We start from the raw sequence: 16,976 nt of genomic DNA on the forward strand, positions 1-16,976 counted from the left end.
GATTGCCATTATTTGGTTATAAGCTAGGAATGAGATGCTTGAACCTTTATACCGCTAATCTAAATGGCTGAAATATTCAGTCAATTAAAAGAAAATTTCAAATTTATAGAACCTAGAGATGAATTGAAGGTATTTGATCTAAGTTATGAGATCAATTCCGTACATAGCTACTGCATTTCTAATTTCTCACAATACCAAGACCAATGACCAAATTGGGCAGTCTCTACAGGTCAATAAGAAGAGCATCCGATGTACAAGCAAAGGGACCAATGTCATTTCTGGGGTCAGCTTTAAGAAATTTTTTTCTGTTCACTCAGCGGTGATTAGATAGTTGGGACTGTGAAAGTACTTTCAGAATAGACAAGGGTTTTATCTTAAGGAATAGCAAGCAAATGTTCCAGTCAACACTCCAAAAAAATAGGACAAACTCAGCTCCATTGGCTTCTTTTAATCTTGATCTTAACCATACACTCTCTAATGAGACAGATGGATTTTAAAACAGATTTTATAGCATAGGTGCAGCAATCGGGTTCTTTAAAAAGTGTTTGACTGGATGTAAAATGAGAAATACATTACACTAAGTGACAGTATATCTATTATGACTGGTAATTTAGCCTCATCCAACCCTATTTGGATTTTATTTAGATCGGCTTATACATCCTCACCTTGGAAACTGTACGGGGATGGTCTGTGTAACATCCATATTGTGGGAAATTAAAATCAGCTGTCTTAAAGACACGCTTATCCTCCCAGGTTGCAGCTTCCTTGGACAATGCTGAGGACATAGCATATTCGATCTTGGCTTCAACAGCAGAAGCCACTCCTGATGAAATTTTCTTGAAAATCATTCTCCAATCCCATCTTACTCTGTCCTCTGATCTGTTTCTTTCTATCACTGTCATAGATATTATTGGCTTGAGTAAAGTATAATAATTCTAAATTGACAAAATACGACCACAACAGCACACATAGATATTCACACACACACACATAAAACACATACACACACAAAAAAACATACACACACACACAGAGTAGCTTTGGCTCTGAAATATTAATTTTTAAAAATCAAATAAGTGACGTTTCTGCCTTGGCCTTCGATTAAAACTTAATCAAGTGGAAAAAGGGAATGGTGTAATACAAATCATATGAATATACAAAAAATTCAAAGGCCTAAATCAGCGCTGATGGTGACAAAAAGTGAAAAAGGAGGAAAACTTGAGAGTTGCCTACCTTAAGCTCCTTTTAACTGTTTTAACCCCAATTATTTTTAGAGCAATAAAGAGAGATAACTATCAATGGAGAGTGGAAAACTGCACCCGTTTGTTCCACCACACATCAACTCTCTCAATGCCATAACAGTGTGGAACAGTGTGGCTCAGCAGTGCGGTCTTTGCTTCATAACTGAAAGGTACCAAGTATGAATACCCACTGCGCTATGTGGCCTTAAGAAAGTCACCTTGCCTTAGCTCAGTTTGCTGCAATGCACTGTGACTTACGCCTGGGTCATTCTGGTCTTCCCTTGGAATAGACCCTAAAGACCAATTCCCCTTATGGGATGAATAAAGTAATTTTATTTATTTTTGTTTTATTTACATCAAATGGGGGGAAACGTGATTTTTAAAAGAAGGATAATCCTCTAACTCCAAAATCATGGATTTCCGCAGACTTGCAGATAGCCATCAGCATTGTTAGATGAAAAAAATAGTTTTGGAAAAAAAAATTAAAGATCAACCAATGGTGTAGTGTCACAATCAAATAAATGCAAATAAAAGGAAACTCAGTCGTCATGAGGTGTCTTTCCAAACTTTGAGGTAAAAAAAAATTAAGCAAACTTCATTCTCTCAAAGTACCTCTAATAAGTAAACTACAGAAAACCACTGCTCTCAGCTGTTTTGAGTTTCATCAATACCTTTGGGAGCTGGGGGACTGTCTAGCTGTGGAGAAGCTGTATTCCTATCTCCAGCGGTGGATGTGTCTAGTTGGGTGTCACTGCTGCTAAAGGAACTCCCAAGGTTCAAGGAGTGACGGCGCATTTCAGGGCTGGCACATGGCTTCAAAACACCTGATGGATAAAAATGAAACTGAAATTGAACTAGGCTTCTAATAAAAATCAATATGTACTTTTTATAATTTAATTTTAGCATCCTCCTTTTCATATCATTTTTCAAGAACTCTTCCTCTTGATTAACTTGTCACATACTTTGCGAGTTGCCTTACTGAATTGTTTTTGAAGTCCTTTGTATTTCATATATCCAATTGCTGATATAAGAGGCCATGCATCAAATCAAAGAGTCACAAAGACTAAAGGTAAAACCTTGTCTTCATACCTCACATCACAAGCACATTTAAAACAGCTTTATAAAAAAACAACTGTGGTCATCAAAATGACTACCTTGATCGAAGATAAATCATGACACATCTGGTGACAGTCTGACTCCTCCCTTCCCTTATCCTGCTTCCAGCAGCGTGTCAATGTACTCATTCCTGTCCCCACTGCCCCCCGCCCTCTCCTCCCTTGTACTGAGGTGTGAACCATATGTTACTTGCAGAGCATTCTAATGGTTTCTATTTCCCCTATTTGTCTATCTTTCGTATTTGAAAAAAAATGATACTTTTCTTTTTAGTTATTTATTTTATTTTTTTAAAGCGATAGGCAGAAAATTGATCATGCTTATAAGTGGAGTCATTTTTGGTGAGCATGCTTATAAAGAGGTAAAGTTATATAGTTAAAATTCTGTTTCATGCAACAAGAATGCTTATAGCTTGATCATGCTTGTAGCTGAAAAGCTTACAACTGAGACCACTTAATCAATATCATTAAATACCTCTCAAATTTGATTTCTTCTTATTTTTTCTGATTGGCAATCCAGTGACATCCCAAGACGTCATCCTCCCAAGTGATTCCAAGAACTCTTCAAGTTTAAGGAGTGACAGGGCAATGAGGCGTAGAGAGGTGAGGCAATCCTTTGGCACAGCCATACTTGACTGTCTCTGAATTCTCTGTCCTGGTGATTTATCCTTGTCTGTTTTGTAAGTGGATGCAAGGAACATAGTGTCTAAACTTTTGGAGTTTGAAGGTGGTTTATTTGCCCAGCTCTCTCCTCGTGGACTTTGGGGTGGTGATGGAATGCCTGTAGAAGAGGCATTAGATGATGCAGAACATTAGTTGAAGACAAATTATTTTTTATTTTGATTAAGCAAGTGCCAGATGAAATTTCACATCAATTTTTAACTTAAAAACTGACATAGCGTATGATATTTGAGTGGTTAGTTTTGGTCAAGATGCTTAAACTGAGTTCATACATTTCTGTTTTTTCATTTTGGGGAATGGTTGAAGTTTTTAGATCTAGCTTGCTGATTTAAACATTTGATTAGCAATCATTCATGGACCAACACATGACAATGCTGTCCTAAAATACCTTTGCTTTGGCATTATTGAATTTAAAGGTCTACAAATATTACAACCCACCTCCATAACTACCTCGGTGTGATGGTCTGCCGTGTATTTTGTTGATTCCGTGATCACTCTTTGAAGCTTTCAATGCTTTCTTGTTGAAATCTCTAATGTCGTCTGCAATTTCTTCCACAAGCAATGACATTTCATCAGAATATTTTTCAAGATAAAGGTCATGTAAAATTCTCAGAACACCTGAAATGAAATCAGTAATATGTGTTAAGTAAAGGCTATTTTTTTCTTCCATTTCTTTAGTTGATTTTCTACATTCATAATGAATACACAATAAAAATATGAAACAGAATACATTGTTCAATAATGAAATCAGTTAAGAAAGAGAGAGATGTATATCATACAAGCAATTTTTGAAAAGGGTATTAATGCTATGTTTTTAGGTAAAATACTCATAACATCCACCAGCCGGATATAAGGAATCAACACACAAAACTTTGTGTAACCTTGAACATTTCTAGTCTGATATAATTAATTGAGAAGTAATCACTAAAATGGCTGTCTAAAAACAATAACAAAGAGCTGAGTAGCGTCAATTTCATTCCTTCTATAAATACATTTTGTCTTTCTCACCTCCAATTTTCTTGAACTGTCCAGAACTGAGAACAATGAAATCTTCCTCCATCATCTCCATGATCCTGGTGGCCACCGTGTCACAATTCCCACAAAACTCTTTGTAATTGACATTCTCTGAATCATTATCCGGAAGCAGAGAGTTGAACAGCTGCTCTAGCTGCTGCCCTCTGACATTTCTGTAGGTGATCCAAGCTTCATCATCAGAAGCCAGAGCCCGTAGTCCACCCACCAGCTCCATGCGCCTCTCGTTTAGCATCCAAAAATAATTTCTGTCAGAGCCCATGGAAGGCATTTTTAATAACTGAGACACCAGGTGTTTTTGGATGTTATGAATTAGTTTTCCCCATTTGCCTTCAATGAGCTTCAATGAAACAGAAAAACAATACCCAAATTCAGAAGATTTAAATAAAACAAAGCAAAATATCATTGAATTTCTTAGCTCCAAGTATCAGTTACAAAATAAAATTAGTAAATAGCGGGGAATTGGAACATGAAATAAAAAATTGTGTTTAGGTCTTTCGCATATTTCTTTGTTTTATCATTATTATTTTTGTTTTTGTTTTTCAAAAATGGGTATGAAGGCCGTAATCAAGAGTTTGGTTGCTCAATTGACAGTCTCTTAAACACACAATCTGATATTCATTACAATGGAATTTTTTTCTGCCCCCTCCCTCTTTCCTCAAATCCTCGCCATGGCTATATCACCAGGTCAAAATCAGGCTTGATGAAAAGTACTTTGCAGCAGACCATTGTCCTACAGATCTGAAAGGCAGCAAACAATACGTGTTACTGTTTACTTCTTGTTTGAGAAACCAGGTTAAATAGAGTTACAAAGATACAAATCCTACCTGTAATAGTTATATTATGCATAATTTTTAAAATATAAAAGTATTAAAACCCACAGTAAGGAGGGGGAAATAATCAGTGGGATGTAATGAATTTAATCAAATACTCTTGCCAAATATCTTTAAACAATTTTCTGAGCTCTTTTGAGAGATAAATGATTCAGTGGAATTTACCTGATCCATCGTGTCCAGCTGCATATTCAGAGAGCTTGATGAATGTGAGATAGCTGCCAGAGAGGAACATCGGAGAGGCAGAATCAGTCCTTCTTCAGATGCAAGACCTAGAATTTCTTGCAAGATAGACTCCTCACTACCTGGATTCTTCTCCAATGAATCACACTGAAACATACCAGAACAACCAAATGAAAAAATAGATAAAATTGAACTTATAAATGGTAAATGTAGAAATTTCATTGGTTCCCATGTTTAACTTAAGCACTTTCAATGTTGAATTAAAGCTTGAATATAGGTTTAAAATGTAATTAAATATTTTGAATGATTTTTTACCATTTCTGATAACTACAAGAATCATTTAGTCTCCTTTTAAAACTAATACTTGAGCCAATCCCAATATAATTACAAATAAGGATCATTATGTCCATAAACCATGTGGCCGTGACACACACATCAACTAGTTTTTACCACATATTCTACTTCAAAAATTTCTTCACCATTGATCTGTTCCATTAAATGGGCAATTCGTTCTCTTTTGATATGACAAAAGGAAATGCAGTATGGAGAGGAACTATCAACCCGTGACATTGCTCTAATAAGAGGGCAATCTCAAACATTTATCGGACAAGGGTCCGGTAAATAAGTATCTATCTGTCTTCATGAAATGGGAATAGAATATTTTTAAAAATATAGATATAATTATTAACCAAAGCTTTGATGATGGCTACAGCTTCCTCTGCTTCAGGGTCATAACATGTATCCTTCTCCAAGGTGTGACTGCTGCACATGTAGCCTAAAGCATCCTTAGGAGTTGAGAATGTTCGAGATCCAGGCAGACGATTACATGCTGTCAAAATAGACTGAAGGCAAGTATCGAGTCTGGGGATACAAAAACATTGTTAAATTGAATTGGAATAAGAACAGATATAATCAGTTTGATTTGATAATTGATCAAAGAATCAATACTGTATTTATTCTAGCAAACCACAATGAGCTAATTAAAGTTATTTAGTTTTTAGATATTCATGAGAGTTAATGCACTCATGAAGAAATGTTCATATTTTTATTTTTTATTTGTTTTTAAATTCCTTTTTTCCCCCTGCTTTTGATGGCATGGTTTAATATTTCTTAAAAAAGAAATAGTCCAATATCAATGTTTCTTGAAAAGTGCTAGATGATCTAAGAGAGTCAGAATGGTGCAGAAAGTGGAGTGCCCAGTCACTGAAGCGAGGGATTTGTTCACCATCTTTATTAATAGAGCATAAAATTACTCAATGGTTTTCTGTATTTAAAAATAAAGTAAATCTCTTGCCTCACAAGCAAAGAAAACAGTATTGATCCCGTGTGCAGGCCAGATTCTTTCCTGACCTATTCACTTATCCAAAGATCATATAATAACTTCAACCATACTGTGGATGAAAGCAACCTTAACTTCAAAGTAAAGAAGAGCATCAGACAAGACTGTGTGATGCCTATTGGGTAATGCACAATTCTTTGAAAGTGCGAAATGAGAAATTAGCTGGACTCCCTTCAGTTTTATAAAATATTTGGATATAGCAAATAACCTGCTCTGATGTGAGACACACAAAAACATGTGTGAGAAATAGATGATTGCTTAAGTAATTATGCAGGACAGACTCGAAAGCATTGTATTAAAGGATGAAGGAAGTGCTGAAGACGACATCAGAAATACGCTCAACAAAGTCAGAAATGTCATGAAATCCATGCAAAACATTAACAAATCATCACAATATTATATCAAAATCACATTGAAATTATACAATAGCTGTGTTTTTTTCAATTCTCCTACACAAACATGTAACATAACATTTTTCTCAATTAATATTCACTCCCAATATCGGAGCTTACTCAATGTCTCAATTGTCTCTATATTACATGTTTGTGTTGAGGATATTATGGCTATTAAGCTTAAATACTGGTAAACAAATTTTGCAGTGTTTGTGTGTTGAACCCATGACCTCAAGAAGTCGTGAGAGTGGTTCAAGATAGACACAATGATTGATACCACTTTTTTTGGAGTAGTGGATGGTTTCGATTGTAAAGCTCTCACAGCCAGGCAGAGTTGTCGAACAAGTAAGGTTGTGGGTCCGAGCCCCCATCGCCATGGAATTTTTCATTCTCTGTTATCTTCTGGCACATTTCTAATCGCTTCATTTCTTGTTATTATCAACATAAGTGCCAGCTCCACTCACTTTTCTGAATAATATTCACCCTCAATATCGAACTACTCATGTCTCAAAGGTCTGTATGCTACATGGTTGTGTTGAGAATATTATGGCTATTAAGCTTAAATGCTGACTAACAAACTTTGTGGTGTTTGTGTGTTGAACTCATGACCTCAAATAGTCATGAGAGCAGTTCAAGATAGACATGATGCTTGATACCACTTTTTTGATTGGTGGATGGCTTTGATGGTAGAGCTACCCTCTCATGGCCAGGCAGAGTTGTCGTACCAGTAAGGTTGTGGGTTCGAGTCCACATTGCCGTGGAATTTTTTATTCTTTATTGTCTTCTGGCACTTTGCTACTTACTTCAATTTTTTGTTATTATCAACAAAGTGCCTCCTCCACTCACTTTTCTAAATAGATAGAAAGAGATTTAGGTTAGTTGTTAAAGGATTAATCAGAGATAAATTGAACCGGAATCTTTTTTATTAACAATCTGAAATAGAATAAGCAATTGGCAGTTACATAATCTGAAAATCTAATTTTATATGTATTAAAACTTACTCTCTCGTGTTGACATCTAACTGCAAGTCAATATCTGATATCAAGCTCTGAAGAGCCACAGAACTCGCTTGGACACCTCCTTGAAACAGAGCTGATATTGGTGGTAAAATACTTGAAGAACTCTCCATCCTTGATTTCACTTGTGGCTCAGACATCAGAGCTGTCTTGTTGCTGCCTAAATATTGGAACAATGTATACATTAATTTGATGTGAAAAGTGATTTTGTAACTAACTTTGGCTCTCCCCAGACAATTTTTGATGATGGTTAGGAACAAGTCCAAATTAAGTTGGATAAAATTAGAATATTGTCAACATTTTCATCATTTGGCCATGACACCCACATGAATGTCGACATGTCTGCCAATTTTATTGCCAGACATGTCTGACAATAATCAAAGCGTTGTATTTGTATTTTTTTTTTACTTACTTCACTTTATTTGGTATTGATCTGCCGGTATCTCTATTAGAACATTTAATCCTTTGAACAGTGTTGCTATTTTAGCTTTTTATCATGTATTTATTATGACTTGAGTATGCTAAGTGAATTGAACAGGTTCCATTAGGGGTGGAATTTTACTTACTCAAGTCAAGGTATCTATAAATTAAGGACGATCGCTATTACTTTCAAAAATTGATTTTAATGGGCTTGGATAAATATCGACTACTATCGACTAATTTACATAGCATGTGTACTGGCTGTAAACAACAGTCTAATGATTGAATTGTAATAATTAAATGAGATTAAAGTCATAAAAAAAAAAGTACAGCATTATTTAGACCGTCTATTATGTTATTGGATATTGTTGGCACCTTCGAACTCAGCAAACTTTTTCCATTAGTGCTGCAATGTCAGGTCTTTAAAACAAACGTGCACATATGTAGTGCACTGCAGCATTATCATACTATCCAGAAAACTATAGCGGTACACTGTCTCCAAAACAAAACTCAAAAATATGAACTGACAAAATGTTCAACAGAGCGAGTCATTTGTTTACATTAAATCTAGGCGGCCATTTTGGATAATATATTTTTTATGTAGTTACTTCCCTTAGTCGGATAAGCGCTCATTATCATATGAAACTGCAAACCTGCCTATTATTACGAAAAATTCGTAAAATTACGAAATTTTGACTCCAATTTAAGAAATTCACGAGCATATCTAAATCAATTAAACTTATTGAAAATTAAATTTGATGCCAGACTAAAAGGATTTCGAAGTGACATTTAATCCGTGTGAGGGTAAATTGTTGATTATTATACAGTTAACTATGGCAGCTACAATTTTTATCTCTTAAATATTACGAATTTTAAAATGTTCAAAGAGGCAGGTCTGCTTATGATAATGATTATTCTAAATAATAAAAGCTGAAAAATATATAGACGTCTAATTACCTTTACTCTCATCTTCCTGTGAAAAATTACGAAGTTGGCACTGGTAGGTACTCAGGGAGATCTGAGCTCGATCCATAATCAAGGGAGATTGAAATATTTGGTATGATTATTTCCTGTAATTTTCTTTCTGTTCAAACAAACACTGAGCACACACACCTTTTCAGATAGTAACTACCCAACTTTTCCTTCAGATTCTGGTCGTATATAACGCAACAGCCAAATGAATAAGACACAAGTCATTACCTTAACATTATTTTTAAAAGAGAAGGGAGGAGGAGGAGGAAGTGGAGGAGGAGGAGGAGGAGGAGGAGGAGGAGGAGGAGGAGGAGGAGGAGGAGGAGGAGGAGGAGGAGGAAGAAGAGAGAAGAAGAAGATGAAGAAGAAGAAGAAGAAGAAGAAGAAGGAAGAAGAAGAAGAAGAAGAAGAAGAAGAAGAAGAAGAAGAAGAAGAAGAAGAAGAAGAAGAAGAAGAAGAAGAAGAAGAAGAAGAAGAAGAAGAAGAAGAAGAAGAAGAAGAAGAAGAGGAAGAAGAAGAAGAAGAAGAAGAAGAAGAAGAAGAAGAAGAAGAAGAAGAAGAAGAAGAAGAAGAAGAAGAAGAAGAAGAAGAAGAAGGAAGGAAGGGAAGGAAGGAAGGAAGGATAAAATAAACAGGAAAAAAAAGTATTATATAGAAAATAATAACGTAACCGATTCTCTCGTGAGCAGCTTGTCATAATATTTCACCATCCTTGGCCTGTCAATGTTATCTATCATCGACTATTACAAAGGCATTCCTCCCTCGCTCAGGTGATTGACGAGACAATCGCAACAGGCAGGCCGCTTTCCCTGCGAATTATTGAAACATTAATAAACAGTTTAACCTTAATTGATTTAGCAAAACTAGCTTTTATTTCCATTTAATACCTCATCAACACTTCTACCTTATCCCATCCATGTAACAAAATAATTCTGTCGGGTTCTCCAAGTCAAGTCATTCAGATCATCAAGTCACTAATACTAATAGGAACTGTAGGTCACCCCGATTATGTCGCGTTAAACGGACAATAACAATCGTTTACTACCCTTTGGACAGGGTGCTAATCTATTGCAACGTAACTGCTGTCAGATCCCAAACATTCAATTAGCGGAGCTGTCGTTTTGTCCCGGATTTGTTGCGTTAAAAGGCGAATAACAATTATCTAAAAAGAAAGAAAATAAATTACATAAACATTTCTATTACGCATTTCATTGGGTCTACCATTCTTAATACGCTGCACAATGTTTAATATTCATTCAGCATGTTATATGGAACTATATGCGGCCATATGGTCTAGTGGTACGACACTCGCTTTCGGATCGGAAGGTCCTGCGTTCGAGCCTCGCTTGGCGCATAGTTGAGTCCTTGGAAAAGGTTCTATACTCATATTCTCTCATCTGGTCGTTAACAACGTTGTCTCCGTAGAAAAAAAATAATATATCATCGCCTAACAGGCGTCATGTATCGTCTTATATGTTTAAGTGTTGCTGTTGGTTAGGTACTAGGTACCCATGCTTTGAGCACGTTTAGTGGATATTGCCCTTTATAAATGCTCAAGTATTATATTTCTTTTTTATTTAGCACCAGAAGCCTGTTAGACATCCTTTTTATACTCAATCATGTATCCGTCATTGCCTATAGCCAAGTACCCATTCACACCTGACTCAAGTGAGGTAATATTTGCGATATGCCAAAGACACACTGGCATGACTAGAATTTAACGATCACCGTCACCCATCCAGCCACATTTCATAGCATTTTCTGCCTGTGCAGCAATACAAAATACAATAATGCTCATCAAAACAGATCTTTTACGGGATTTTGTCAACTTGGAATTCATCCAAAATATCAACATTCTTTTATTTGATTTGGTTGTAACTCAAACGACGTGAATATTCCATATAGTTTGTCATCGATTATACTATCACCCCCCCCCCCAAAAAAAAAAAAAAAAACAAAAACAAAAACAAAAACAAACAACAAAAACAAAACAAAACAAACAAACAAAAAAAAAACAAAAAAAAAAAAAAAACAAACAACAAAAACATAATGTTCAATTACTTTGTGATTAATGCTAACTTGTTGGAGGCAAAGTACTTTCCGCCAAACCCAGCTACCCAATCACTTATCACAAAAGGAAGCCTGATCTTTTGGGATATTAAAAAAAAAAAAAAGTGTATTTTTCTTTCTTGTTTTGCCTGGCACCTTTCATAACCACTTGTTCTGATCTTTATCTTACCCAATCACTGCTAGATGGACAGGGCAATGTGAATCAGAAAAAAATCTCGACTTCACCCGGGATCGATTTCTGTCCCTTTGCGTGCAAAGCGAAATACTCTAATAACTGAACTATCGAGACCCCCCCCCCCCCCCCCTCCCAAGAATAAAATATTAGAAAAAAACTCAAATCTCACCTTCATTTATGCTTCTTTGTGGTCTTAGATATTGTAATGTAGGTCCCTGATCCGAGTCCCGTTCTGGGTGGCGTTACGTTGAGTTCATGGAAAAGGCTCTTTACTCACAGTCTCTCACCGCACTCACGTTTTAAACGAATACCTGACTAGCAACAGTGTTGACTCCATCGAAAAAAAAAAAAGATTGTAAAAGCGTGATGTCTTGTCTTACATGTTGACGTGTATCTGTTGGCTTTGGGACTCCATGTCAAGCGCTTTGAGCACATTAGTGGATATTGCTCTATATAAAAGACTATTTTTTTCCCCCATGTTGGTTGCACATAGGAATTTGAGGGACGTAAATAAATTATATCACTTTAACCACGATAGGACTGATTTGAATAACGTAATTTCCCAGAATCGCGTAATGCTATCAAAATGAGCATTTTCCCACCTGAACTCCGCGCGGCATGTTAAATGAATCAGGTGCTTTTCATTGCAGTTTGCTTCTAAGACGCGGGGAGGATTGTAATTCTCCTTTATTATAATTCAAGCATTTATTCCTAAACAAATTGGAAAAATATGGCTGTATCATTTTGGACTATCAGGCAAATTGTTATGATGTAATTTTATAGCAACCCTTGGGGTGATCCATGCAGATGTTTGTGCCACCCTCAATACTAGATTTCGTAAGGATAAAACCATCACTTACTCCAGGTGTTGCCCTGTCAGTTAAGTTGTTGATTTTGATATTTTGATAAAATAGTTAGAACTTATTAAAGTATAAACAATTATCATATCATAAACTTCCACCCCTTGTTTTGAATTATAGAGTACGAAGATAAAGTTATGTTATGTTTTCTCTACTCGACAATTGAATATTTTACATTAGATTATGCAGTTTGAGATTTATTCTGATTCATGATTATTATTCCATTTATTAACAACAAATGCCCCACTGTCTTATCTTCCCCGTGTTTACATTCTTCTAAATTTTCTAAACAAATTATTAACCAGTTAACCGAAATACTCTGGAAAGATACGCATTAAAAAATGTGGCCAAAAAACTCATCCTTCAAATATCTATCGATTTAAATGACCCTTACCTTGATAAAAGTTTCAAACCTGGGACCTCGCAGGTCGGAGAGCTTCTGCCAAGATGAGGGTCATATAAATCGACCGATAATTGAAGGACGAGTTTTCTGGCTAAATGTTTAAATAGGTGTCTTTCCAGAGTACGGAATTTAAGTGGTTAAGAACTAGGCAGCAGAAACCGTGGTCTGATAATATTACTCTTCGTAATTTGTTATTGATTTTTAAGTGGTTTTCAAATTTTTATTTTAAATGAAAAGTTGTAATTTTGACATTTTCTAAGTTTGATATCGCTCATTACAAAATGAATTCATCTATTGATGCATCCACTGAAAAGCAAAGTATACAAATTAATCTACATGAAAGACAGATGGGCGACCCATTAAACAGGAGACAGTGAACGCTTGAAAAAAAACTTAACGAAATTAAATCACGTCTACTAAGTGGTGTAACTTTCCCGTCTTTTACCAATTATCTTATCACTTTTTAAAAGAAAGAGTAAGTTATCTATAATATAATAATAATATAATTTCACATTCCGTGGACCCGCTACTAAAAATATGACGTGAAGTCTCAAATTATCTCCAACAGCTTCTTATCTCGTTAGGAGGAGTCGTTTCGCAGCCGAGAACGTATTAACAAGCCGTGCAAATGGGATGTGAGTTTCTCACTTCAGTGTGAATATTTGCTCTTTATGCTTAGGAAATAATCTTTCACTGCCATAAAGACTTGTTTGAAGTTGATACGAGGAGAAATAAAGATACATTTTCTCATTCTAATTTAACGTATCTACATCAAGCTTTCAAGTCGACAAGTTTCTCCTCGCATTAATATTTTTTTTTCATATTATACTTTTTTTCAAAATGAATATATCTAGCTGGACATTCGCTGTTTAAGTAGAAATAAACATGAATATAGGTATTAAATGCAAAATCAAAAATTGCATTTTCACGGTTTCATTACGCACAATGCATTTTGCAATTCTCCATTTATTCATCAAGCAGGTCATAAGGTTCCAATATTATTTTGGTGAAACATTTACCTTTGCTTTATACACTGGAACTCTTACCTGTCGCGTAACTCAGCGCTGTGGTTCCGATTCGTACCAAAAAGGTACCGAGTTTGTATACTAATAATAATAATAATAATAATAATAATAATGATAATAATAATAATAATAATAATAATAATAATGATGATAATAATAATAATAATAATAATAATAATAATAATAATAATAATAATAATAATAATAATGTACAGCACTTATGTAGCTCACAACCATGACTGGGTCATGCTCTACGCGCTTCACAGTAACAAGAATGAAAATAAAAAATATCACTAACACACGCACACACACACAAACACACACGTACATACACACAGACACACACACACACACACACACAAACAGGCACACATTCAGTTATTATTCAAAAGAAGACCCCCCCCCCCCCCCCAAACGAAAAAACAAACAAACAAACAAACAAAAAAAAAAAAAAATAACAACCCCCTCCCCCCCCCTCCCACAAAAAAAATAAAAATCTATATCTACATCATATTATTATAAATGTGAAACATTGTTAGAGACTTCAAATATGTTTTTGTAAAAAAGTAATGTTTAAGCTTTGTTTTAAAAACATCGACACTTATTTGATGCCTCACGAATCGCCCTGGGAAGATCGTTCCATATTTGTGGACTAAGTGTTGAAAACGATCTCTCACCATAAAATAAATAATTTGATTTGTTGTTTACTTCAACTTTAGTGTGGTCAGATGAAGACCGCAGCATTATAGATGGAGAATAGACATTTATGATCATTAAGATACATAGGTGCCAAACCAATAAAAGACATTTAAAGCAGATAAGAGCGATCTTCTATTCAACCCTCTCTTTCACTGGCAACCAATGCAATTCAAACATAATGGGCCGCAAATATGCGTATATTCGTTTCAAAATGGCAACCCAGCTAAGAGGGCGATTTACATCCGGTCAGAAATCTCTCAGATGACATTGTAAAGTAGATTAAAAAATTGAAATCAAATCACAAATGGCTCATCTGTGGAATAATTGTGGAAGTCACTCGGGCTTTTGACTTCTTTGTTGTTAACCATACTAGGAATTCTTCAAATTGCTGCAATTGATGCTGATTTCGTGAAAGAAAAAGATTAGAAAGGAACAACCTGTGCTTATTTTCAAGTCTGATCGCTCAGATAGTTAAGGATTCAGTCTTGTAATGGAAATACTCTCAAACCAACGCAGAATAATTTACATTTCAAAAATGTTAAACGAAGCCCATAATTAATAGTTTCCGTGATCAGAAATAAATACACTTATAATATGATGAACATACTAAATAATGTGAATATTGATCGATTATTTAATAAGCACGGGTGAAAAGACAATTACATAATTATGTAGATAAATAATCAAATAGGAATAAATGAAATACTTTTCATTAGTTATACAAACATCCACCCTTGCAAAATAACTTTTTATCAAGTGAAATTTGTGCATTATCCCCTTATAATATGATTATTATTTTTTTTACACATCTTACCATTAAATGCTCTTTACTAGGAATTAAAAAAAAAACAAACAAAAAACAAAGTAAAATCGACGTTACTTTTTCCAGCTTAAAGAAGACGTGAGCATCATTAGAAATCAGCCCCTTCGACACCAATGTAGCATCTGATCTTCTGCGTTGCTCAAGAAAATGAAAAATAGCCAAGCCATGTGGCAGGTCAGGAAACAAACCTTCCTTGGCTGAAAAGAATTTTAATGACCGTTGAAAATCAACGAAGTGCTGTGAAAAACGATAAATCAAGAATCTGTCTTGAATTTGATTTGATCACATTCTCCAAGACACACCTTGAACAATTCAGACAAGGTATTCATTAGGAAGAAGAATAGTAAATTATTTTTTAACAGACGAAATGGACAGACGATGTAAAAATGTACACAAGTAGATGTTTAGAAAATAGTCGGCGACGGTTTTTAAATCATTTTTATTATTACAAGAAATGGCCCAAATATGGAACAAAAGTGTGATTTCAATAAACAGGTTCCAATCTTATTGAAAGTTTAAAACCACTCCTCGGAGGACTGGCATCTTTTCTATTATTACTAGTCTCTCTCTCTCTCTCTCTCTCTCTCTCTCTCTCTCTCTCTCTCTCTCTCTCTCTCTCTATATATATATATATATATATATATATATATATATAAATTATAACAACAAAAACCATGAAATAATAGTGCTCAACTTTAGGATAAAAGGAGCTATTTATAGACATTTCAAATGTTTATATATATATATATATATATATATATATATATATATATATATATATATATATATATATATATATATATATATGAGTGTAGGTGGGTCATTGTAGGTACGAGAGTGCTCGATAATGTTGGTTAGAGCATATAAAAATAAATAGGTCACTCACGTATTTTTTGCCGATACAATTGTTTTTATGTGCTCCATTTCGTCAATCGACAATAATCCGTAGTACGGATATATATATATATATTGACTGACGAAGTGGAGGACATAGAAACAATTGTATCGGCAAAAAAAATACGTGAGTGACCTTATATATATATATATATATATATATATATATATATATATATATATATAAGTGTGTGTGTATGTGTGTGTGTGCGTGTGTGTTGATCTTCTTCGCTCCTTTACGTCTCTTAGTCCTAAGAATCTGCCTATACATCCTGAAACTAAAATAGTTTGCCACCTCATTATTCAATTTTTAACTTATTCCTTATTAGTCCTCCGAAGGACTGGTTTCGTACACATTTCCAATGAGTTTGGAACTGTAAGAGTAGAAGGTGTAACGTCACGACTTCTCTACCCTAATACGATATTATAGTTGACCACAAAATAGTCGATTACCACGACGATGGAATGGAAATCTAACTCGGTTTTGTGTAACTCTTCGAACCTTAACGTGTGGTTTTCTTGTAATCTGAAAGAGGAATGAGCGATGCTCCTTTTCTCAAAATATTCTTAAGTCTAAATTGTTAATTCAATACTGAAAGTTATGCCAACATACACCTTTCATAGGATCCATAACTATTTTAATTTTTAAAAAAATTTTGCCATGTCTTGAAAACTATCCTTTAAGTATTCTGTGTTTAGCGTTTACTTGATCTTAACTCCTTAATAATTACACAAACCACACCCCGAGTGATTTTTATTTTTTATTTTTTATTTATTTATTTTTTTTTTTTTGGCCTTGTCTGACA

General features: G+C 34.8%; 2 protein-coding genes across 3 annotated transcripts in view; one reads left to right on the top strand and one right to left on the bottom strand.

The window, feature by feature from the left end:
* LOC144965128 (uncharacterized protein KIAA0825 homolog) overlaps positions 1-8,851 on the bottom strand; it is a 35,128-nt gene extending 26,277 nt beyond the window's left edge. The window contains exons 1-9 of one of the 2 annotated variants that reach the window (XM_078900089.1): positions 8,625-8,851; positions 7,815-7,989; positions 5,772-5,943; positions 5,065-5,229; positions 4,043-4,406; positions 3,473-3,652; positions 2,829-3,134; positions 1,913-2,065; positions 666-895 (exon numbers count right to left, since the gene is read on the bottom strand). In XM_078900089.1, the coding sequence (XP_078756215.1) occupies positions 666-895; positions 1,913-2,065; positions 2,829-3,134; positions 3,473-3,652; positions 4,043-4,406; positions 5,065-5,229; positions 5,772-5,943; positions 7,815-7,969 (1,725 nt within the window). In that variant the 5' untranslated portion in view covers positions 7,970-7,989; positions 8,625-8,851. The remainder of the gene's footprint in view (positions 1-665; positions 896-1,912; positions 2,066-2,828; positions 3,135-3,472; positions 3,653-4,042; positions 4,407-5,064; positions 5,230-5,771; positions 5,944-7,814; positions 7,990-8,624) is intronic. The other variant, XM_078900090.1, reaches the window with a different exon arrangement.
* The window catches only part of LOC144965133 (cell division cycle protein 23 homolog), a 232,997-nt gene that overhangs the window by 65,243 nt on the left and 150,778 nt on the right, over positions 1-16,976 (top strand). The window lies entirely within an intron of this gene.

This window comes from Berghia stephanieae, chromosome 2 (assembly GCF_034508935.2).
Source record: "Berghia stephanieae isolate SIO BIC M18660-M18661 chromosome 2, UCSD_Bste_1.3, whole genome shotgun sequence".
NCBI classification, from domain to species: Eukaryota; Metazoa; Mollusca; class Gastropoda; order Nudibranchia; family Aeolidiidae; genus Berghia; species Berghia stephanieae.